Source organism: Phyllostomus hastatus, unplaced genomic scaffold, assembly GCF_019186645.2.
Source record: "Phyllostomus hastatus isolate PE091 unplaced genomic scaffold, TTU_PhHast_1.1 phas_contig_34, whole genome shotgun sequence".
Taxonomy (NCBI): domain Eukaryota; kingdom Metazoa; phylum Chordata; class Mammalia; order Chiroptera; family Phyllostomidae; genus Phyllostomus; species Phyllostomus hastatus.
The window spans coordinates 49,999,566-50,024,004 of NW_025333857.1; the positions used below are offsets into that span (position 1 = coordinate 49,999,566).

The 24,439-nt window shown below is 47.8% G+C and overlaps 1 protein-coding gene across 1 annotated transcript in view; it reads left to right on the plus strand.

Moving 5' to 3' along the window:
- The first annotated feature begins 20,788 nt into the window (after positions 1–20,788).
- COL15A1 (collagen type XV alpha 1 chain) overlaps positions 20,789–24,439 on the plus strand; it is a 95,541-nt gene continuing 91,890 nt past the window's right edge. The window contains exons 1-3 of the mRNA XM_045840807.1: positions 20,789–20,907; positions 21,108–21,207; positions 21,298–21,383. Coding sequence (XP_045696763.1) covers positions 21,197–21,207; positions 21,298–21,383 — 97 coding nt within the window. The 5' untranslated portion in view covers positions 20,789–20,907; positions 21,108–21,196. The remainder of the gene's footprint in view (positions 20,908–21,107; positions 21,208–21,297; positions 21,384–24,439) is intronic.

Below are 24,439 nucleotides of genomic sequence, written 5' to 3' on the forward strand. Positions count from 1 at the left end.
TCTCCCATGGAGAGGTGGAATCTAATTCCTGGCCCTTGAACCAGGACTGGCCTTAGTGATTATTTGACCGACTCTACGTGGCAGAAGCATTGTTCTGGGACCCCTGAGCTCAGGGGTCCTTGCAGCCTTAGTCTAGAACTCTCTGAATGGTTGCTCTGGCTTAGGGCCAGCTTCCACATAAAAACTCGAACGCTGCCTAGGGACTGCCCTGCTAGAGAGGCCAGGTGAATGAGTCATGGTTGGCAGATCCAGCCCAGCCCAGCCTGCTGGCATCCCTGGGCATCGGAACCTGAGGGAATCCTTGGATCCGCTAGACTCATTTGCCAGCTGAGTACCAAGTGCCCTCAGGGGTCATGAAGAGCAACTACATTGCTCAGCCGAGCTCTGCCTAGGGCCTTGCAGTATATTTTGATATCAGGCAGCATGGTATCTCCAACTTTGTTCTTCTTTCTACAAATTGCTGTGGTTCTTCAGGATCTTTGTGGTTCCATGTAAGTTTTTGGAGTATTTGTTCTAATTCTGTGAAATACACCATTGGTATCTTGAAATGAATTGTGTTGAATCTATAGCTTGCTTTGGGTAATATGGACAATTTAAATAATGTTAATTTTTCTATCCATTAACATGGTATAAGCTTTCACTTATTTGCATCTTCATCAATTTCTGTCTTCAGTGTCTTGTAATATTCTGAGTATGGGTGTTTTACATCCTTGGTTAAATTTATTACTAAGTATTTTTTAGTGCAATTGTAAATGGGAGTATTTTCTCTTCTGACAGTTCATTATTAGTATATAGAAATACAACTGATTTCTGGGTATTTATTTTGTACCCCACCACTTTACTGAATTCACTGATCAGTTCTAGTAGTTTTTTAGTGGGATCTTTAGATTTCTCTGTATACAGTATCATGTCATCTGCAAAAAATGACAGTTTTACTTCTTCCTTCCCAATTCAGGTGCCTTTTATTTCTTCTTCTTCTTGTCTGACCACCATGGCTGGGACTTCCAGTGCTATGTCAAATAAGAGTGGTGAAAGTGAACATTTCTGTCTTGTTCCCAGTGTTGATGGAAATGCTTTTAGTTTTTTCCATTAAGGATGATATTGGCAGTGGATTTATCATAATAAGGCCTTTATTGTTGAGGTATGTTCCCTGTATTCTCACTTTGCTGAAAATTTTTATCATAAGTGGGTGTTGGGTTTTATCAAATGCTTTTTCTGCATCTACTGATAAGATCGTGTATTTTAAACCTTCGTTTTGTTTATGTGGTGTATCACATTTATTGATTTGTGGATATTGTACCAACTTTGCATCCCAGAAATAAATTCCATTTCATCACGGTGTGTGATCTTTTTACTGTATTGTTGTATCCGACTTGCTAATATATTGTTGAGAATTTTTGCACCTATATTCATCATGGATATCGGCCTATAATTTTCCTTCTTTGTAGTGTCTTTATGTGGCTTTGGAATTAGGATAGTACTGGCCTTGTAAAATGGGCTTGGGAGCCTTTCTTTCTCTTGAATTTTTTGGAATAGTTTGAGAAGGATAGGTGTTAGTTCTTCTTTGAAAGTTTGATAAAATTCACCTGTGAAGCCCTCCCGCCCTGGACTTTTGCTCATTGGGAGTTATTGGATTACTGCTTCAGTTTACTAGTTGTAATCTGCCCATGCAGATTCTCTGACTCTTCCTCATTCAGCTTTGGGAGATTGCGTGTTTCTAGGAATTCATCCATTTCGTCCAGGCTGTCCAGTGTGTTGGCATATCGTTGCCTGTAACATTTTCTTACAACCCCTTGTATTTCTGTGGGGTCAGTTGTGACTTCTCTTTCACTTATGATTTTATTTATTTGGATCCTCTCTCCTTTATTCTTGATGAGTCCGGTTAAAGTTTTGTCAGTCTAATTTATCTTTTTAAAGAAACAGTTCTTGGTTCATTAACCTTTTGCATTTTTTTTAAAACTGTATTTCATTTATGTCTACTATGATCTTTATTATTTACTTCTACTCACTTTGGAATTTTTTATTCCTTTTTTTTAGTTCCTTTAAGTGTAAAGTTAGATCATTTATATGAGATTTTTCTTGTATCTTGAGGCAGGTCTGTAATGCTATGAATTTCTCTCGTAGGACTGCTGTCACTGGGTCCCCTGGATTTTGTGTTGTTGTGCTCTCATTTTCATTTGTTTGAGGTATCTTTTGATATCTTCCTTGATATCATTGTTAACCTATTCATTGTTTAGTAACATGGTGTTTAGCCTCCATGTCTTTGTGTGTTTTCCAGTTTTTTTCTTGTGACTGATTTTTAATTTCACACCATTATGGTCAGAGAAGATGCTTGATATAATTTTAATCTTCTTAAGTGTATTGAGACTTGTTTTGTGTCCTAACATGTGGTCTAGCCTAGAAAATGTTCCATGCGCACTTGAAAAAATGTATATTCTGCTGCTTTGGGATGAAATGCTTTGAAGATGTCAGTTAAATCTATTTGATCTATTGAGACATTTAAGGGCATTTTTCCCTTGTTGATTTTCTGTCTGGAATATCTAGCTATTGATGTCAATGGGGTGTGTTAAACTCCCCTACTATGACTGTATTACTGTTGATCTCTCCCTTTATGTCCATCAAGATTGACTTTATATATTTAGATGATCCTAAATATGGATGGATAAATGTTAGATTGATCTCTTTATCATTATATAGCATCCGTCTTTGTCTCTTTTTATAGCCTTTATCTTAAAGTCTATTTTTTCTGATATAGATATTACTACCCTAGCTTTTTAAAAATTTCTATTCGCATGAAATATCTTTTTCCATCCCTTTACTCCTAATCTGTGTGTGTCACTCTGAAGTGGGTCTGTTGGAGATGGCATATATGAGTCTTATCTTCTTATCCATTCAGTTACCCTATGTCTTTTGAGTGGAGCATGTAAGTCTTTTACATTTAAAATGATTATTATTATTTTCTTTTTTATTTAATTGTTGTTCAAGTACAGTTTTCTGTCCTTTACTCCCATCCCAGCCAAGCTCCCCAGCCATCCCCACCTCCCTCCCATTTCTACCCCTCCCCTGTTTTTTGTCCATGTGTCCTTTATACTTGTTCCTGTAAACCCTTCCCCTTTTAAAGTGATTATTGATAGGTACTTATTTGTTGCTATTTTATTTTTTTTAACTATGTACCTCTGGTTTTTAAAATTTCTCTTCTCCTCTCCTCCTCCTCCTCCTCCTTCTTCTTCAACAAGGTCCTTTAACATTTCTTGCAATACTAGTTTGGTGGTAACAAACTCCTTTATTTTTTGTTTGTTTGTTTGTCTGGGAAGCTCTTCATTTTGTCTTCAATTTAAATGATAGCTTCACTAGATAGAGTAGTCCCGGTTGTAGGCCCTTGCTTTTTATCACTTTGAAAATTTCATACCAATTCCTTCTAGCCTAAAGTGTTTCTTTTGAGAAGTCAGCTAACAGCCTTATGGGAGCACCCTTGTAGGTAACTGTCACTCTCTTGGTGCTTTTAAGTTTCTCTCTTTGTGTTTAACTTTTGCCATTTTAATTATGATGAATCTTGGTGTGGGCCTCTTTGGGTTCATCTTGTTTGGGACTCTCTGTACCTCCTAGACTTGTGTGTTGTTTTACCTTCACCAGGTTAGGGGAGTTTTCAGTCTTTATTTTTTCAATAGATTCTCGATTCCTTATTTGTTCTTCTCTCCTTCTGATACCCCTATGATGAAAATGTTGGTTTGCTTTATGTTATCCCAAATGTTCCTTAAACTATCCTCATTTTTTAAAATTCTTTTTTCCTTTTGCTGCTCTGATTAAGTATTTTTTCTACCTTGTCTTCCAATTGCTGATTCAATCATCTGCTTTATCCAGCCTACAGTTTATTCTTTCTAGTATACTTTTTTGTTTTAGATATTGTATCCTTCACTTATGACTGGTTCTTTCTTATGGTTTCTATGTTCTTTTTAATGCTTACCATTTTGTTCTATTTTGTTGTTTGTTTTGAGATCATACATTCTTCCCCTAAAGTCCTTGAGCATCCTTATAACCATTGTTTTAAAATCTGCATCTGGTATCTTGGTTGCTTCCATTTCATTTAATTCTTTGGGGGTTTTCCTTGTTCTTTCATTTGGAGCATATTTCTTTGTCTGTCCATTTTGTTTTCCTTTTCGTGTTTGTCTCTGTGTATCAGGTAGCTCTGCTATGACTCCCAAACTTGTAGGTGTCTTGTTGGGCTCAGTGGTGCAATCTTCCAGGTTACCTGAGCTCAGTGATTCAGGAATGTTTCTTGTGAGTATGTGCTCCCTCCTGTTGTAGTTGAGTCTTGAATGTTGTTGGCTCTTTTGTGGGTGGAGTCAATCCCTCAGGTAGCTAACTATAAGGATAAACCTCAATCACTGTGTATGAGTCACTCTGCAGGGGCTTCCCCCCACAGTGGAGTTGTTTCCAGCAGACTCTGGTGCCTGCCAGGACCCCCCTTGGGTGTGCCACTTGTGTGGCTAGTTGGGTTGAGCTCTGGTGTTGTCTGATGCCCACCACTGGTTGTATTGGTTTTGGGTCCACTTAGGTGGTGTTCTGGTACAGGCTGATGTCAGACACTGTGTGTAACCAGTCTTGGGCTACCTGTATGGAGCTACCACACTATTCACTGTCTGTGGCTGCATCTACTGGGTCTGAGTGTGTGTGGAAGGGGCCAAGCTAGGGGCAGATCGATAAAAGGTCTGAGCTCCATTAGGCCTGCTGCCCTCTGTCAGCTACACCACCTCCTCCTGAGGTTACTTGGTCTTCCTCAGAGCTTCAGAAGAAAGAGTGTAGAGTGGGCCCTAACTGGCCATGACCCAAAGACCCTTCCACAGGGCATGAGTTCATAGGGCGGGGTAACCAGGGTCAGGAGGGTGGGGCTAATAGGCCTCCTACTGGGGGTCCATGCAGTCAGGTACTCAATGAGTAGAAAGGGGCCCCGTACTCCAGAGTCATGATACTCAGTCTCTTCCAGAGTCTCCAACTCTAGTTCCCCCTGGAGGAGGGTATAGCAGGTTCAGGTTGGGTGCTGCCAGTGTTCCCTCTGCAGGAGCAAGCTCAGTGGGGTGGAGCCACCAGGGATCTGGGAGGACAGATCAAAAGAGTCTCCACTGGGGGTGGAGCCAGCCAACTCTGCAGTAGGGGGGGGGTAGCACTTTGCCTTTCTCCTGTCCCACAGCCAGCCTCACAACCCAGCATCTGTTGGAGACAAAAACCTCCAAAGAAGACACACTCCAAAGACCCCAGATCCAAGCAGCACTCCCTTTCCCTCATGGAGCTGAGCTCAGCAGGGCGAGGTCATTGGGATTTAGGAGGGCAGATCCAGGTTTTCATTGCCAGTGCGGCCAGCATGCCTGTAGGAGGGGGGCAGACACTTCTTCCCCCTCCTGGGCAAGAGCCTCTGAGGGAGACAGACTCTGAAGTTCCCAGCTCTGAGCAGTCTCTTTTCCCCCCACAAGACTGAGTTCAGCAGTGTGGGTCAGAGAACCCAGCTGTTGGAAAGGGAGGTCAAATAAGTCTCCCATTGGGGAAACACCACAAACTGAACTTGCATGGGAGATAGTAATGCCCCCCACTTCCCAGTGAAGTAGCCCCACAGCCCAACACCCACCTATCTGATTCCCAAACAAATGCCTCCCAGGGAGACATGCTCCCAAGGTTTCCGCTCTGTGCAGCACGAGAATTCCCCTGCGGGACTGAACTCAGCAGGGCAAGGCCACAGGGAATGGAAGGGCAGGCTGATTCAACAGGAGTGGGAGGAGGCACCAGCTGTGTACTTGAAATGGGGAAGAGTGGTCATCTTTCCAAAGCTATACAGTTTAATCCCTAAGTCTCTTCTAAGAGCTTCTCTAGAAAAAGAACATCCTAAAGGTCTGGGTGCAGCCAACAGGTGCCTCTGCAGAACTCGAGCACAGAAGGCCAGTGTCACCAATAGTTTGAGGACAGATTAATGTGCTCCCTGGGCTGGTACTGTAATAACAGGAGTGCTTGACTCTGGGAAGATGGCATTTGGGTCTCTAGCAGAATCCCTTCTCTCAAAGTGGGCTGAATCCCCACTGATTTTCACCACTTAGTTGCCATGCAGCCTCCTTTTCCCATATCTAGTTCTAGGTTGGGGAATCCCTGCATGGGGTTGAGCCCCCAGGTTCTTGGGGAGGGAGAGAGTTTTGCAGCTAAGATATCCCTCTGGATTCTTAGCTGCCACACACATGTGTGTGGGTGGGGTGGGGGCAACCCTTTCCGCATTTCTGCTCTTCTTACCCATCTTTATGTGGCTTCTTATGTAAATCCTTGGTTATAAAACTCCAATTCAGCTAGCTTTCAGTTGATTATTCAGGTTGATTGCTCTATAATTTAGCTGTAGATCTGGTTTGGCATCGAGAGGAGGTGAGTGTAGTTTCCATCTGCTCTGCATCTGTTACTGGATGGGGACTGGGTCCAGAACAGGTCTGCCTAGGGCTGGCCAGCAGTGTGTGGGTTCTTGACCTCATACAGGGAAAATTTCACAATGTAAATCCAGGTGATTTTGTGAGTACATGTATCAGAGGTGGGGACGGTGAAACAAGAAGGGTTCTAGGATAGAAGCTACAGAAGAGAGGCTAGGCAGGGTTGCTCTGGCTCACTAGAAACATTAGAGGGGGAAAGTGAGCCAAGGTGGGGCTGTTGTCAGCTCACTGGAGAGTCAGAGAGTCAGAGAAAAGAGGGCCCTGGAGACAGACTCAGGGAGTTAGACCAGGATGAGCTGCTGCTGACCATTGCTCCCCTGGTTGAAAGTCCTGTGGGAACTCCCAGAGTTTAAGAGATGCTTGCCTGTAGGGGGAGGAAGAGGGTGAAGGGAAAAGCATGGGTGTGCTCCTGGGAGGGAAAGTGTGCACTGGGACCTTAGTTTTGGAGGACTTTTTTAAACTTTATTTTTATTGTTGACACTATTACAAAAGTCCCCATTTCCCCACCTTGCCCACCTCCACCCAGCCCCCACCCCCTTGCCTCTGGCCATCACCACACTGTTGTCTTTGTCTATGGGTTATGCATATATGTTCTTTGGATAACCCCTTCACCTTTCATCTAGTCCCGCACCCCGACAGCTGTCAGTATGATCCATGTATCAATGCCTCTGTTTCTATTTTATCGTCAGTTTATTTTGTTCACTAGATTCCACATGGAAGAGAGATCTTATGATATTTGTCTTACTCTGACTGGCTTATTTTACTTAGCATAATAGTTTCCAGGTCCATCCATGCTGTTTCAAAAGGTAAGAGTTCCTTCTGTTTTTATGGCCATATAGTATTCCATTGTGTAAATGTACCACAGCTTTTTTATCCACTCATCTACTGATGGGCATTTGGGCTGTTTCCAGATCTTGGCTATTAAGGGGAATAGCAATGTTCCTAATAGCACTGCTATGAATATAGGGGTGCATGTATTATTTCAAATTGGTGTTCAGTTTGAGGGTTTTTAAGGCTGGGAGTTTAGGGGAGGTCTTAGGTGAGGATCTCAAAAGAATATTCATCAGCTTTTCCAGGTGCCCTTTCAGGGTCGTGGTCTCTTCTGATTGGTTAGTGCCAGAGCAGGGGGTTGTCAGTCACTGCAGCTGGCCCTGGCATTACCCACCGGGTTTTGTTGCTTTCCTGGGCCTGGAGCTGAAGTAGAACTGAGGCTTAGATGTTATCTCTGGGAAAGGTCGGGAAGGCTAAACTGCATGACCAGTGGTATGTCAGGGGAGGAAAGGCCACCCTGGGGGCAAGGTATGACACCAATGTTGCCCATTGCTACACACCTGGCTTCCTACCCTGCTGACCTTCTGCATGTGGGTGTGAACTGCTGGGCCAGTGTGTTCAGCAATGTCTCAGCGTCCCTACTCCACTTGCCGAGGAATTTTCCCAGCTTCTTATTATCCTGCATCACAGTCATCTTGGAATCCGAGACTGAACTTTTTAAAGTAGAGATATAATAATCTTAGAGAAATTTGAAAACAACGCAAAAATCCATAAGCCTACCACTTTGACAGTGTGACAACTGTATTTTTATGTTCCCTCCCTGTTTTTACAGATCACACATGTGCAAATATTTTTCCAGACTTTTTTCACCCAATATTTTATCACAAGTATTTTCTGTGCTCCTTCATAAACTTCATGCCCATAATTTTAAATGGTTATAGAATATTGCCTCAAGGCTTATACCATAATTTACCTTACCATCCTCCCTCCCCTTTTGGAATATTTGGGCTGCTTCCAGTTTTTCACTGAGAAACTCTTTGATGACTGTTTTTTTGCATATGGCTTTTTCCATATTTCAGGGTATTTTCTTAGGCTAGCTTCCCAGAAGTGGATTATTGAGTCAAAGTGTATGAACATTTTTATGGCCTCAAAGTATCTTTTGAAGAAGGTAGGTGTTCCATTTCATGAGGTCCGCAAACATAAAAGAGGAAATTTGGCTCCAGAAAAAGCCCTTGTAACACATGTATGTAACAATTTGAACAAAGAGCTGTTCTGATAATTTTCGAAGTCATTAAAGCTTGACCTTTTGAATGAAAAAAAAGTAAAGTTACTTTTTATTTTATTTTGATGAGACTCTTTGCTGAGATGCTTTACACATCTGAACTTTTCTAAAGAGAATCCACAAAGCACAAAAAACAATGTAAGCTTGTCTCGATGATTCACGTAATCAGTATAGCCATCAGCCATTTCCCCGGGCTTTCCGGAATTTCTGATGTGGAGGGCGTACCTGATCCTTCACAGAACAGCCACAGGCTGGCAGCTTTTCTGAGGGTCTACCCCACCTCTAGTTTCACGGCTCTGCATCTGAGTTGGTCTCAGACATGGCCTTGTCTGCTGAAGATACCAGTGCCAGCTTCGATCTTTCTTCTTGATTCGTAGACCACAGGCCGCTGATTGAACTGGGGGTCTGAAGGAAAGGCTGACCCCAACCGCACAGCAAGGCACGCACATCAACGAGAGTCCTTCTTGGTATGCATCACAAACATTGAGGTGCTGAAAATGCCTATTAGTATTTCCCTAAACTCTCCTTAGACTTACACCTCCTGCAGAAATCCTGTCATAGTCCTGTGACTTCTCATGTGAAGGTGAAAGCTCTCAGTCATCACTTCATGTATCCCCTGGATAGTGAGGCAGGGAACGCAGTCCCAAACACCACCTGGGTGCCTCACTGAGGTGGTGGACGGAAGTGGGAAGTAGTGGGATATGACCGTGAGACCAGAGGACCCGAGTCCAAGTTCCAGCTCTGCCCTGTGTTAACCTCCTGCCCTTGAGAAAGTGACCGGCCTAACCCTCTAAGCCTCAGTTTCCCCCTCTCTATTTGGAGATAAGAAGATGTGTCCTGACATCTCTGGGATTGCCAAGATGACCACGGGAGACAAATGGTGAGGAAGCCATCAAGGCCCTTACATGTGTAGATTGTTGCAGTCTTGTTTAGATTGGACGAACTCCGACCACCTCAGGCCAGGGCAAGCCAACGTTGTATTTCGTCAGCTTTTTGGCAGGGAAACACCTGGAAACTCATGGGTCATTAAGAGTGGGAGCCCTGGCAGAGCGGGCGTGTTTGAGGGGTCTCCGCATCAAAGGAGGCGCTGAGGTCCTGCAGACAGTGTGTGGGGGCTTTACTTGGGGGCTCTGCCTGAGAGAGCCCTGAGTCACGGAGCCCAGGAGGCAGGATGAGCATAAACCAAGACAGGGAGGAACTGTCCACGAAAGTGGTGTCCTTTCAACTGTTTAAAGGAACATGTTGATGTGGTGGTTATTGAGTCTGGTAAAAATATTAGAGGAAGAAGGGATCAGATTATTCAGTTTGTGGCTGACTTTGGTAGCCAAGAGGTGACTGGTTGTCCCACCAACCAGTGTTACAGATCCCACCCCTTAAGCCTGGCCCTGCCCTTGGCTTCCTGGGTGTCACCTATTCTCACTCTTCTGCCACATTAGAACCTGGCCTATTGCACATGGTGATAAGGAAGTTTGGATTGGTTTGAAGAACCAGGCTGCCCCTTCGACATAGGTGCCAGGCTGCGTTTCACAGAAGGTGAGAAACATTTGTTTAAGGCCTTTTGGCTCAACCCAAGGTCCTCAGCCCACCCTCACCCCACTCCTACTGAGTTCCATTGTCCACTGTGATGCAAGAGCCTTTAAATGGGTTGCATGCCTCTGTTCCCACTGTGGACAAACATGCAGTGTATGACCGGCCTGCCCCCGAGCAGGACCCTGTAAAAACCATGGGCCTCAGCAATGGACAATTGTTTGTCTCTCTCTGGACTTCTGGTCTGGGGAGACACAGCAAGGCTAGTTCAGCTCATCAGAAGTCACTGGGGCCTTCACTTTAGCCCTGAGATTTTTGAAGTCAAATAGTGTGGGCGGGAGCAGACAAGTGATTCTTACAGTGAGATTCATTCCATATTCCCACCCACTGGTGCTGACTGAGAGTTTTGAAATTGTCACACCTCATCTAGGTTCTGGGCTGCTTTCTCTCCAAAACCTTGGCTCCTAAAGGCCTTAACTCAATAGTGCACATGACCTCTTGCTCTTTCAAGGGTGTGGTGAATGGGAAAACCCATCTAAGAGAGGTCTTGGCAGTCTGTTTGAGTTAGAAACTGCAAATGCATCAGCGTAGGGGTTTATGTCTGAACAGGGAAGTATCCTAATGCAAGAAGTGTCAAGCTGGAGTTTAGGAGCTGGGTACCACAAAACAGATGTGCAACTTTAGGCCAATGGCAGTGAAACTTCAGTGGCATAAGATGGACCAAAGGAGCTCCATAAATTCCAGTTCCCAGGTTCCACCTGCAGACATTCTGATTCGGTAAGTGTTGGGCAGAGGCAAGGAATCTGTGCGTTCAACACTCTTCCCCCAGAACAATTCTGATGCATGTGGACAACAGACTAAAACACACTAATCTGGACCGTGGCTCACTAACACTGATTGGCGGAGTGACACTCCTCAGCAGCACTTAGCAAAACGTGCAGAGGCCTTGGGACATTTCATGAATATAAAATAGTCACCTCCTATTATTGCCTTTCTGATTTGCAATGGTCTTGCCTCTGGATGTGTGAGGAAGGTGGGCAGGAGTCCCAGCCACCCGAGAAAAGAGCACTGGCTGGGCAGAAGGGCGTTTGGCTGATGTGGCTCTGGGAAAGCCCCTTCCTCTCCCTGGGCACGAGAAGGGGCTGGCTTGAAGATCCCTGAGCACTCTTCCAGATCTGACACTTTAGGACTATAAATCCAGGCCTTTTATTTATATTGGACAGGCAAAAGCACTAAATAATAAATTAGAAAAATGCTTAGTGAGCTGTGTGTCTGAGTCATTTAATTTGATGCATTCAGCAACTCTGTATTATAACTATTTTTCATTCATGACACTGGAGGCCCAGGAAGGTTAAGTAACTTTCCTAAGGTCACACAGCCAGTAAGGGACAGCCCATGGATTTAAACAGATTGTATAGGTTTGATTTTAGATGCTCTATACTGCTCGTATGCCAGGCGTCGGGTGAAATCCCCTCTGACACTTGGAAATGACCTCTGCCTCCCCCAGTTCTGTGAATTTGGGAAGCCCGAAGGCATCCTCATTATCTACATAAATTCTGAGAAACCTCGTGAGCTTATGCTTACCCCTGATGCCGTGCTCTGGCGTGTCCTACGTTCTGGCTGTAGCTCATCACAACATCCCCTGTGGGCAGCCTTTGTTCTGTCCTGTCGGCCAAGATACAGAATTCACCTCCTAGCTGATATCTGTGAGACCCCATCTTCACAAAGCATTTGTGTGTTTGGGACACTTCATTGAAGGCTTCTGTTGTTGTTGTTGCTGAGGAAAGGGGAATTGTGGGGGTGATTTTGATTCCTGGAATGCAAGCAGCTCCAAATTGGACCTTGAATTTATTCTCACATCGATGATCTGGGAAATCATGAAGTTGCCACACCCATGCTGGAAACCTTTCCCTGGCTGCTTCGTCAGACGGGGCTTCGGGCTTCTGTCTTGATGGTGTCTACAAGCTGTTCTCTCTTCTTCACCTGGGTTTCAGAAGGCAGAGCTTGAGGCAAAAACTTCTGTGCTATTTTTTTTAAAGAGTACAACCCCAGGCATGGAAGAAGAGGGACTGAGGCAAGGAAAGAAGGAGGAAGAGCAAGTAGATCTCAAGTGGAAATAATTTCTTGTTCTTGTGGGATTTCCTTTCGAGAAGCAGCTTCTTTTTTTAAGGTGGTTCAGCTGGGGAGGAAGGGAGACATGTTTCTTCACTGGTTTCCGCCTCTCCTTGTTCAAAAGTTTGCCACATATTATTTTCTTTGCATTTCCAAGTTGCTCGTTTGCAGGTGCTAAGGAATCCTGCAGCATCCCAGGCCTCAGGATCAACAGGGCAGTTTGAAAGCAGGAGAGAGGAACTCGGTATGGGCGTGAATTCAGGCAGGTCAGGTCCTGCCCATGGTTGGATGGGGTCCATCCTGGGTTGATCTTTGCATCGATGGCATCACCTGGAGGCAGGTGATACTGAGAGGCTTTGACATGGTAAATGAGAGATATCTCCTACAGTGTACCCCCTGGACCCTTTAGCTCTGCCCAAGCCCTCCCAATAGACCCAGTTCCTATCCCATGATACAGGGCCTTTAATTTTGTGCAAACAGGATGTTTATAAGAGAAAAGGTACAAGTCCAATTAGCCAGAGTCATTTTCAAGATCACATCAAGTGAAATCTCCAATAAGACTCTAGGCAAGATTTAGGGAGAGACGCTACTATTTCCCAGCTGTAGCCAGTCCCCCTTCCCTCCTCCGTTGCCCACTCCAGATTTCCTGTATGTTGTGCTCAGACACGCACTCAGGATGGTCTGAGTTGCTCACCTGCTGGGGCGACCTGGACACTGACCCTTTAAGAGTCTGGTTTCTCAGTTATCTTGCTTGTTTCATATGCCCATTTACCATCAGTATGGAATGTAGAGGCACCAAGACATCCCCCAAGAAATTGCCTCAGATCTTTTCTATCCCCATTAGGTGGTTGCTGTTACATTTCCTGGGTAATCAGTTTCCTTATCCCTGTTTACATAGTGCCCCCCGCCTTTGTCTGCTGGCTTACTGTCGTGAGCAGCTCCAAGTGACCAGGTGGGAGCCTCAGCTTCAAGTTCAGTGGCCTTCCTGTGTCCCCTGAAGAATTCTTCCCCTGGAAACCAGAATCTTTACCCAGAAGAGCCAGGGTTTTGCTGGGTCCCTGGGAGAGGGCGTGAATGGGCTCGATCCTGCTACCCCTTGGCTCCTAGACCCAAGTGTTCTAGCTGTTGGGACACAGCGCCACATCTGACCACGGGCCCACAGTCTGGAGGAGAGTGTCACAGCTCTGCCCCGTGTTACACCCAAGCTGGGGCCCAAGCTGAGCCTTTAACAGGCCCTTTCTTCAGTGTATAAAGTCAGCTGCTTCTGGGTGGGGTGGTGCATGCTACACCCAGTATGTTCCTTGGTCACTTACCTATTGTCACAAGTCTTTCATCATAAAATGGGTCCCTCCATCTGAGACAATGTCATGGGCCACCATACTGGTACATTGAGCATCCTGCAGGCCTCGAATAGTGGCGTTGGCAAAGGCACTTACTTGATCAGGGCAGGCAGACTATGCCAGCTAGGTATCGACACTGGTGAGGAAGAATTAAACTGCTCAGGAAGGGGTATGGCAGAATCAACATTTCCCCAGGTGGCTGGCTGGTCTCTATGAGGGGCCATACTGAGGGCTCAGTGTCGGCCTCTGCAGCTGGCAGGCTGGGCATGGCAAGCGGGAGCTAGGTCTGTGTTGGGGGTTGGGCGCATGCTGTTGGCCTTTCCTTACCATTTACCCCTGCCATCGTCCATCGTCACTCTTTTTAAGGCCCTACCTTGTTGACTCCGGAGCAGCCAAAGGGAGGGGCTGGTTGACATCCACAGGATGAGTCATCTATCCATCTGGTCACTGAATGTCCCCTCTGTGGTGGACAGTCTCCAGGGAGCATTGTGAGAAACAAAGACCAACACATTTTGCACACATTCTCGTAGGTAAATAAACATAACACTTCCCTGGATCTCCTGTCCCTAGTCATCCCCGTTTGTATCTCTCAGGGCTCTGACAAACTTCCAAGACATTTGTCCATGGCTCAGGCATCTATGTATATCTGCACCTCAGACCACGTGTCCCTCCTTCAAAGCAGTTGGCCGAGTGGACTGCCCATAGTTCTCCCCACTGGGAGGGCTCTCTTCATGGTTGTCTTTCAGGGCCATCCCTGAAATGGCTGCAATATGACAGTCCCTTTTCAACTAGCGCCAACGTATCACACTGGCTGATCTGTGAAGCAGCCGAGGAGTCCTTTCCTTCTCTGCTTGTCGGCTGTAGGCAGCCACCGAGAAGGCAGAAGTGGGACTTGAAGAAGAGTGTTGGTACCACGTGGTAGGTGATGTGGGCTTCTGGGCTACCTGCTCATGTAATGTGTCTTCTAGATCTGTTTCGGACTTTTCTCAAATGTAAAATTAGGATAGATTTATTTAGCTTCTGGCAGAACCCTTATATTAGCTACTTGACTTGTGGAGTCTGGTAGAGAGGTCAAGTGGAAGTCCTTGAAACCACCTCCCTTTCTCCATCTCCGAGAGTCAATAAAATGCACTACCAGCTCCCGGGAAGTACTGCAGACATTAGAGCCACTGTTAAGACTTAAATGGTGCCGGGGTGATGGGTCCTGTTACATTTCTACTGATGCACTTGCATGGACTTTGCAAAAGTCAAGTGGATCGTGGTGAGTCATAGCAGATTGCCATAAAGTTGCCCAGATGGCGGCCTCAACTGCAGTTCTGTGCCAGACATGGTATCTTCACTGGCACATAGCCATGCAACCTAGGATGCAATGTGATCTGGCAACTACAGCCACAACCCCTATCAGTGGGAAAATCAAAAGCCATTTGCTTTCTTACGGCAAGGAAAATAGTATATATTTACTTTTTTGTGTGTGCCTCAGGGCTATGTTAACTCTCCTAGTCCATAGGGACCTTGTCATCTTGACATGCCACAGATCGTAGTGTTGGCTCCTTATATTGGTGGCATCAGGCTAATTGGACCTGGTGAAATGAGAATGGCAGTCACCTAGGTACCCGTTGAGATACAAGAGTGTGAGAGCGTGCGAGATAAACCACCTGTCTTATTCTAGGTGCCCAGGCAGCAGCCTTGGGTGTCTCTGTGGTATTAGGGAGGCTGGTTCTAGGCAGTGGAAGTGAAGCATCGGGAGCGGAGCAGTGAAGGAGAGAGACCCACTAAAGGGGCATTATGTGACTGATCGCTCTGTCTTGTGAGACCACACTGTGGACAAAACGAGAAGCTCAGGGGAGGCCTCCATGGTGGGCCTTACACACCCAGAGAGTAAAAGTGACCACATAAGATGGCCTGCACATAAAAATCCCAACTAAAAGCAGCTCATGGCGGGTAGTCAGGCCCTAGGCCTATAACATCCTTGACGAAGGTCAGTCATTACCCGAAACAAGCCCGTCTGTTGTCTTTTTGCATCTAAGATCACACACCGTTAAAATGTCAGAGGAATCTCCTCTTCAGACCTCTCAGGGCACACCCACTGCTCCAGGGCGGAGTTAGCTTGTCCCCCCAAACCATCTCTGTGTGCCGTGAATGCTAATTATTTAGCCTCCTGTGCCCACCAATGTAACAGAAGTATGTGTCTCTCATTTTACTTTGTATCCAGTCCCACAGGTTTTCCCACCGCCTTCACCTGCCACCAGTGGGTTTCCAGTAACCCTCCTTCCCTCTCCTCCTTTGACTGCAGCATATAAAATAAGCCGCAAAGCTGCCTTTCTCCAGAGCGTTTTCTCAGTCCGTTGAGATTTTGCTTCCCAGCCATGGTCACCAGTTTGGCTCAATAAACTCACAGAAATTCTCTACAGGTTTGGGCATTTCTTACATCAACAGCCTTCTGAGATGCCTTATAATGACTTTCTTCTCCCAGTGTATCTGGGAGAGGTAGAAAGAAAAATGTATTTAGGGGCTCCTGTTGGCTAAAAACGGGCTTCTTAGGCTTATTCCCACTGCACTTCCAGGCTGGTCACACTGGGTGGATGTGTAGGGTGTCAGCCTCAACATGGACGCCCTGGGGCCAGAAGCAAGTGGGACTCAGGGCGGGCACTGAGCAAGGGGCCATAAGGGGCACAGGGGACTCTGGGTGCCTGGGGGTTCCCACCACCTGGGAAGGGGGCTCATGTTCTCATCCACCAGCTCCTGTCCGTCCTTGGCTGAGAGCGGCTGGGGTCAGCGTTACCTCCCCAGCACGGCGGGGCTGCTGTGCTGTGGGCAGCCCAGGCTCCAGCAGCCAGAGAAAGTGCTCAGGTGACAGGAGGCAAGTGGTGGCAGTTGGAAGGTCAGGTCTACTATGTGCACAATTGGTAAGTGCAGCGGTTACAGGCACGGGGCCCTGAGAGTAGCACCTAAGAGTGTCTGACACACCCTGCCTCCTTTTTCCTCATCTTCTTCCCTCCAGCATTGTCAGATTTTCAAATTCATCTTTCTCTCTCCTTCAGAAAGCAAACCCCCGCTCTGCTCAGCCCTCCTTCCCTTTGCGTATCCAAACACATCAAGGTACTGATCAGAACAAGACGCTCCTTCCTGGAAGGCAGGTGTGGGTGGAAATTGTCACTGTTTTCTCTCGATTACCCAAAAGGCAGCTCTCTTCTCTGTTTATTCCAGTATATTCTTTTCTTGTCAGCTAGTTAAGTCTGTTCTGCTTTTCCTGCTCTTGAAGTCAGACGAGGGTCCAAGCTTGGGGGGCCCCCTGGGAATGTCTCATCACGAGTCCAAACTGGAGGTATTACCCTCACGTAAGAAAGCAACAGGTTCGGAAAGATGTGCACTGTGTGCCTGGCAACTTCGCCCCCAACCAGAGTCTGGAACGCCTCACACTGACTTTTGTGCCTTTTCCCGCTGCTCGAGACAGTCTGGAGAACGCTTTCGGAGGCTGCGTTTTCTGGGACACTTGGATGGGCTGTAGGAAACTGGAGCAGCCCACGAATCTGGCTGAGCCCTGGAAGAGGACGGAGCTCTGTGTCTCCACACGCCCTCATCTCACAAACCGTGCCGAGGCCATGGTAAACAGTTTGGACCCGTTCGGGTATGACACGAAGCTTCCTCTTGGCTAGTTCTGCAGCTTCACATTGAATGGAAGGAAATCGCTTAAACCCTCAAAAACACAGTCTGTCTGGAGGCAAAATGCCTGGATTGGCGTCCTGCCCCCATCCTTCCCACACCTATGCTGGGGCCATTTGGACCCCCTCCAGCTTACTGGCTGGCCACCCTCCCCATCTTCCATCAGTCTGAAGTCAGTCACAGTTGTCACCTCCAGGCCCAGCTCCAAAACGAGTGCCCCACTGCCTGTGATCACAGCCGTCCTTCCCAGGTGAGATAGGTACACAATGACTGATACCACTGTGCATCTATTTCCAGTCATTTGTAGGGGAGAACTGTTCTTTGGGGGCTTTCATCTTTAGATTTCAGCGAATTGGATATTATCAGATACTTACAGAGAACCAACGGAACAGGAAATGTGCACCCAGGATCTCCCTGCCTGTGCAGTCAAGGGACCTGCTGCCTTATGCAGATGTGTCTTGGACTGATGAACTAGACTTTTGTCCTTCAGGTAACATACACAACTAAGGGGGACCAGGTTTGTTATACAATAGCATCTTAGTTTCATGCTTTCAAGGTAGATATGCTTTATTTGTATATTAAATATGTAGAAATATGTTCTTCCACATCTTTCTTGAAACATGGCTCTTTCATCCATCTACCTACCTACCTATCTATATTTTATCCATTTTTAACAGAGACGTGAACACTCAACCTATTCCATCTTTCTCTTTTTTCTAAAAACAGGCAGAACATATGTGTGGTAATAAATGGCGAGTGATTCTTAGCCCTGGTGTTGGGGAACATTACGGAGTGGTGGGGACGATGGCAGAGCGGAGGCCGTTGCCTTACCTGAAGGCAGCCACCCCTTTTCAATGCCAACCAATCACTGTTGCAGGGAACATAGGTCCTATGGTGCCAAGTTTTCCAAAAGTTTGAAAAGCCAGAAATCTGGATTTTGATGTAAAATCACCTTATTATCAAAAATTGCTGGCTATTTTAATTTGGAGCTTGTCACCAGGCAAGCCAAAAAAAAGAAACAAAAACCTATCTGTAGGCCAAAGTGAATCCATGGGCCACCAGCTCACAATCCCTGGTTTTAATCGTCAGACCCAATTACAGAACTATTATATAATCGTGGTTGATGTGGTTCTTTCTAAGCAACATAGAAATATAGTTCCAAGAAAGTCAATTATGTTCCCAGTTGGTAGGGTACTGTATAAACAACAGACAAATATAGAACTAAGAAGGCGAATTGCCTGTGATTAGTAATTCATAATAAAGTAAGGTATGTCCAGCACAGAACAGCTGCCAGCGGGAGAGAAGTCATATTCACAGAGTATGAGCACGCTAACAAGCATGCCTGACGTGGGCAATTCCGTTGGAATGTCCTTTGCCTGCTCTACAGCTGCTTTGGCTACTAGTGTCTCACCTCCCAGAGGGGGCTTCCCCTGCCAGAGTATCACCACCGCCAATGACAGAAGTGAACATCCATTGTGCATTGTCCGGCACCAGACGCCCTGATAAATGCTTTCTGTCTCAGTCACACCTTGCATCCTCCCAACAACCTGGGGGAAGGAACCATTGTCACCTTCACTTCATATACTAGCTGCTAAGTAACAGAGCCAGAATTCACCAAGGCGGTGTGACCCCAGAGCCCACACTCATAATCCCTCCCTTCTCTACCACCTCTTGTTCGTTAAAGGGTCTGTCTCTGCAACAACAAGGAATTCACCACCTTGAGGATCTTCTGACTGTATGTGAACTATGCAGTGTCTGAAGACCTTGCCCATTCCCTCCTTCTGTTATATGTCTCCCTCCTTGGCTCTGGGACTTGTCAATCTGTCACTCATCGGGTACGTGACTTGGTAAATTGCACGTTCTCTCTGGGTCTGTTTCTTCATCCATAAAATAGGGACAGAAGGGAGATGGCTGGATCCGATTTCTCAGGGGTTTTCCATAGCAAATGTTCTGGGATTCCCAAATGCCCAGGGAACACCAATGATCTCACGTGACCTTCACAGCCACGTGCACACCCATCAGTCAGTTCAGCATCTCCCTGCCCACCGGTCTCCTCTCCAGCCCAGGGAGTTCTTATCCATTTATTACTTGGGTGTGCGTGTCCCTGGTATTTCCTCCCCCTTCTCCTCTTTGTCCCTCGAGCTCTCGGCAGACCCCGGAGCCTGGATTAACTTCACCCCCATCTCGAAGCCTCTTCTGCCTTCCCCAGGCCACAGTGATTTCTCCCTTTTCCAAAGGTGGCTTGCATTAATTCCAGACTCGGCCTCTCACGTTGGCACGGCACTTCGCAGGGGACAGAGCGCTGTGGCATGCAGTATCTCACGGAGACTCGCAACCACCGGCCACACCAGGATCGTCACATCCATTATGTAAATGGAAAAGTGAAAAAACAGACGAGGGCAGAATTTTCCCAACTTCACTCTACAGCCAGGGCCAGAACTGAACTGGAAGTAAGACTTCTGACCCCCAGGCCAGAGCTCCTTTCCAGTCCTCGCTGCCTGCGTGGGCATTAACTGTTTCATGCCTGAGTGTGCTGTGTCTCCAGTCCAGTTTTGTTCTCGGGGGCAGGGAGTGGGTCAAATCCTCTTGTTCACGGACCTGCAGTGTGAGTACCCGAGAGCATGCGTGTTGACCTGTGTTGAGCACGTTTTAAACTTCAGCTTCCTCATCTATGAAATGAGGATCGCTACAGTACCACCTGCCAGGGCCGCCGGGGTTAAAGGAGACAACACAGGCAAAGTATCCAGCACAGGGTGTGGGACCTAATCAGCACTCAGTAATTATTAGCTGCCCTCTCTGTGCCTGCCCTCCAGCCCCCATCTCCTCTGTGAGGCTAATTCAAACTACCTTTCATTTGGCAGGTGGTAATTCTCCCTCCAGGAACCAGATACAAACCAGGAACTGACCACCGAGCCACACACAGCCCACAGGGGCTACTGGCGCAACCAGGAAGGAAGACCCCTGGGACTTGCCTGACTTCAGAACTGTCTGGGTCTCAGCCCACCTCAGTGGTGATTCCTCTCGCTCCGAGATCTTACACCACTGTGCCTGCTGCTAATCATCAAAATGAGAAGCCCCCATCTGAGGGTTTCACCAGCGCCAGGCCTTGTGCTGAGCTTTGTACAAGTGGGATGGTCTGCCCTGTGCGCCCCCTCCTCGCCACACAGCATGGAGGGCTGCAGGAGGCTGAGCCTGGTTCGTCTCTCCAGCATCTCACCACAGAGCCTGGAGTGACCTCTTACCTGAGACTGTGTCCCTTTCGCCTGCAACTATTGGCACCTCCTACTACCTGAGGCTATTTTAGGCAGAGAACGAACCAAATATAAACCCTTGTCTCCTGTGAGGTACCACTTGGGGGTTGGGGTACAGGCAAGGTATAGGGAAGGAAATCCTGGAATATCAGCTACATTTACAATTTTTATTAGGATTAGTTTTGCTGCACTTAATTATACGTATCACTTATACCCCCCAAACTGGATCACTCCGAGGCATTCGAGTAGGTTCCCGGGTCCTGCACACAGGGCGGGGCACCGCAGCCAACCGCGCAGTCCAGCTGTGTGATCTCGGAACATCGGCATCACTTCGGACTCCGTTTTCCGGGACAAAAATCACAATGATTCCAGCCTCCTTGAGCCGTTGAGAGGATTCTACTGGCGGGTGAACGGAGAGTGCTTTGTCTGCGGAGCAACCCGGACAGAAGTGACAGCTGGAGAGACCCGCGTCGACTCGGAGTGGAATTGGCGGCTGGGGAGAGCGAGTCAGTTGAAGGGGAAAGGGGGCGTGGGGAGATCCCGGGGTGGGAGTGCGCCACCATTGCCCGAGGTGGGGCGCGGCGCGAGGGGGAGCGCAGGGCGCGGCGGAGTCGGGTTTCAGAGCGCGGGTGACTCAGGGCGCGGGCCGGCAGCCGGGAGCCTGCCCGCCGTGGCCGCTGCCCAGCACCGCCTTTGTTTCCTGCAGGAAGGACGAGCGGCTGCCAGCGCGCAGCGCCCCTTCGCCTCCGCTGAGCTGGGCAGCTCAGAGCCTTCGGGGCTCGGCAGACCCGGGAGATGGCGCCAAGGTAGGACCTGCGTCCCCGTGCCCCGGCCCCCTCAGCCCCTCCCGCCTGCCTCACCTTCTCTCACTCGGCTACTTCGGCTACTTCTTACAGGAGAAATGAGCAGTGTTGGAGCGTGCTGTGGCCGCGTTGGTTCTGCGCGCTTCTCTTCGCTGCAGTCAAGACCCACGCCGTGACAGGTAAGCGACCCGCCGTGAGGATGGAACCAGCTGCCTCTGCACCCTGGGGAAGTTGGTTTTGGCCGCCGGCGCGGCTGCGGTGCGCGCCTCATTCCTGGACATAAAAGGGAGTCCTCGCCGCTCCGTGCGCCTTGGCGGCTCTGCCGCGGCTTCCCGGGTCAGTGCGGGGGCTTCCAGGGGTGCACGAGAGTCCTGGGCACCCAGGGCGGGTGGAGCGCTATCAGGGCACCCAAGATGTCTAAACTGGGCGCGGCCTCTCCAATCTTGGGCAGAGCGGGAGTTTGGAAGCACAGCGACGGCATCAGAGGTTCCACGGGGACAGTTAGCTGCCGCTCACCGAGCGCCCGCGCCCAGGTCGTGCGTGCTGCCTAGCTCACTGTAAGGACAGGTCTGGTGCCCTTCCTGAACGCAGGCGCGGAGCAGGACTCCAGCAGAGACACCTGGATCCTTTGCTTCGAAAGAAATAACGGGACTGAATTGCTCTGATGCCTCCCTTAGTTCCGAGTTACCTACGAGTCAGGTCCCTCCCTGGGGGCAGTGGCGCCCAGGGTGTTGGGCTTGGAAGCCGGGAATCTGGTCCCGTCTGTTCCTCGAGACTCATTTTCCCCACCAGGAGGCTGTTGGATGAATAGTGGGGTCTTAGTTAAAATAGATTTTGGTTGAGTCGTGTTAGGCTGCGTGGGTTTGAATTGTGCCCATGGTAGGTGACCTTGGGCAATGAATTTCAGCTCTCTGGGCCTCAGTTTCTTCACTTGAAAAAGGTGAATAATGGAACCACCTTACTCCTAGGGAAGCTGTGAAGATTAATTAAGAGAGAGATTAGAAATAATATGCTTTCCACATGCTGGCACATACTGGGCAGAAAATAAGTGCTAGAAATTATGGCTTGATCCTCGCAATAGCTTTTAAAAAGCAGGGCAGGCGTTTCTACAGTGAGGACACTGAGGACAAGAGAGGCTTAGGAAGCGGCCGCCCAAAGGCAGGACCTGAGCCGGACTTGCAGGCTCCGATCCTTCCTTGCTCATCCCTTTTTCTCCATGCAGTTCTGGGGAAGGACTGTGCTCTCCAGACAGTAGTCTCTGCCCCTTTCTGGGTTTAGGAGGTTAGTGCACAGCCTCCGTAGAGGTGTGGGGAGAGGGAGGAACAACTGTCCCCATGAAGGAAATTGGGGATTGAGTGGGTGGCCTCGGTTAACTCTTTGTGTGCTGGAGGAAGCCTGGGACAGCCCAGACCATTGTCTTCTTGGGAGCGAGACCCAAACACAACGACAGCTTTTTCTGCCAGAGCGCGTCCAGCCTGGCATTTCTTGCAGATCAAAGGGCAGCTGGAGCGTAGTTTTGGCTTCTCAGCACCATGGCCCATGTGGGAATGCTGCAATTTTGCATGTGATATAGGTTCCTGCCAGCTCAGCAGCAGAGAGCGGCTTCGGGTTCCGTGGTCTTTGCAGAACTTTGCTGCAGCCCTCACGCCCCAAAGGAAGAAGGTTCTGGGGAGAGGCACTCTGTTGTTTCTTTCCTGCTTCTGCGCTTATCAGCTGGATCCCCGGATGTCAGGTCAGGGCTGTGGTTTCTCAGACAGAGGAAGTCCTGTTCCCATCCATAATGTAAAAAGGCTGTGCTAGGAAACCAACCCCCAGGAGTTAAAAGGGCCTGGGGAGGGCCATTTGCAACTGATGGGTACTCAGTGTCCCTTTGGGAGTCTGAAGAGGATCTTCCTAGACACCGGACATACCCTCCTGCAAACCAAGTTTTTTTTCTGCTGTTTAACTAGGTTAACAGTTGTGAACGATTTCATAGGGTGAGGCAGAGGTGCGAATACATTCACGTGTCATTCACCCAGTCCTCACTTGGGGAGGTGGGGACAGGGACCGGTATCGTCTCTGTCCTTCAGATGAGGAAAGTGAGTCCCAATGTCCCAAGGCTTCTCAGCCCCTCAGGGTTTCCTGGCCCGCCTTGTTTAAAGAGACCCCTGTGAACAGGACCCTTGCCCCTCACACTGATCCTTGTGTCCCTAAGGGGTGACAGCTGAGGAGTAAAGTTACAGTGTCATTGGAACACCTTCTCTATTTTAGAAGATGAGGTTGTTGTGGGGACAGAGACAGTAGTGTCACAAGTAATTTGTTCCAGATCATGAAATACTGATATGTGCAAATTGCTTGCTTTTCTTTAAAGTGTTTGTGGACTGTAACATCCATTCAGAAGAATGCACGCAGAAAGTCCAGTCCAGTGGTTTCTCCCAGTGCAGACATCCACATGACCTAGGTCAGCATAAGCATCGCCCCTGAGGCTCCTCTGTGCCCTTTGGCTGTGTTATCCCCTCCATCACCTTGACTTTCATGGGGATCACTCCCTTACTGTTTAAAAATAACTTTAGTATCTAAGCATGTATCCCTGAATTCTAAAAAATTCCATTTTACTTGATTTTGAAGTGTATACCTGTCAGATGTCTTCTTTGGTGTGTGGCTTTTATCATGGAATAGTGAGTTTTTGAGATTCATTAGTGCTATTGCATGTGGCTGTAGTTAGTCCATTTTCTTTGCTGTATAGTATTTCACTGGTTTAATATCACGTGCACTATTTATCCATTTTTCTCCAACAATATTTGTTTCTCTTCCATTTTGGTCTAACATGGTAGTGTGTCTGTGAACATTCTTGCACACGTGTCTGGGTGCACAAGCACACACATTTCTGTTGGTTCTGTGCCTAAGAGCGGAGTGTGGGGTAACAGGCTATGAAATTGTCCCGCTGGACAGATGGTGCGTGAACACCCAGCACGTCTTCCACTGCGGTTGTTTGGAGGGACACAGACGCCAACCTAGCATGCGAGCCCTCAGTATTTAGCATCCTCGCCAGCACTTGGTCTCATCACTGGGCTTGATTTCAGCCTTTCTAGTGGGCACCTATTGGAATCTGTCATCTTAATTTATATTTTCCTGATTATTAAATTGATTGCCTGTTCATATGTTTATTGGACATTTGGATATCCTGACGTTTTTTTTTTGAGGTAAAATTCACGTAGTATAAAACTAGCCATGGTCATGTGTCCACTTCAGTGGG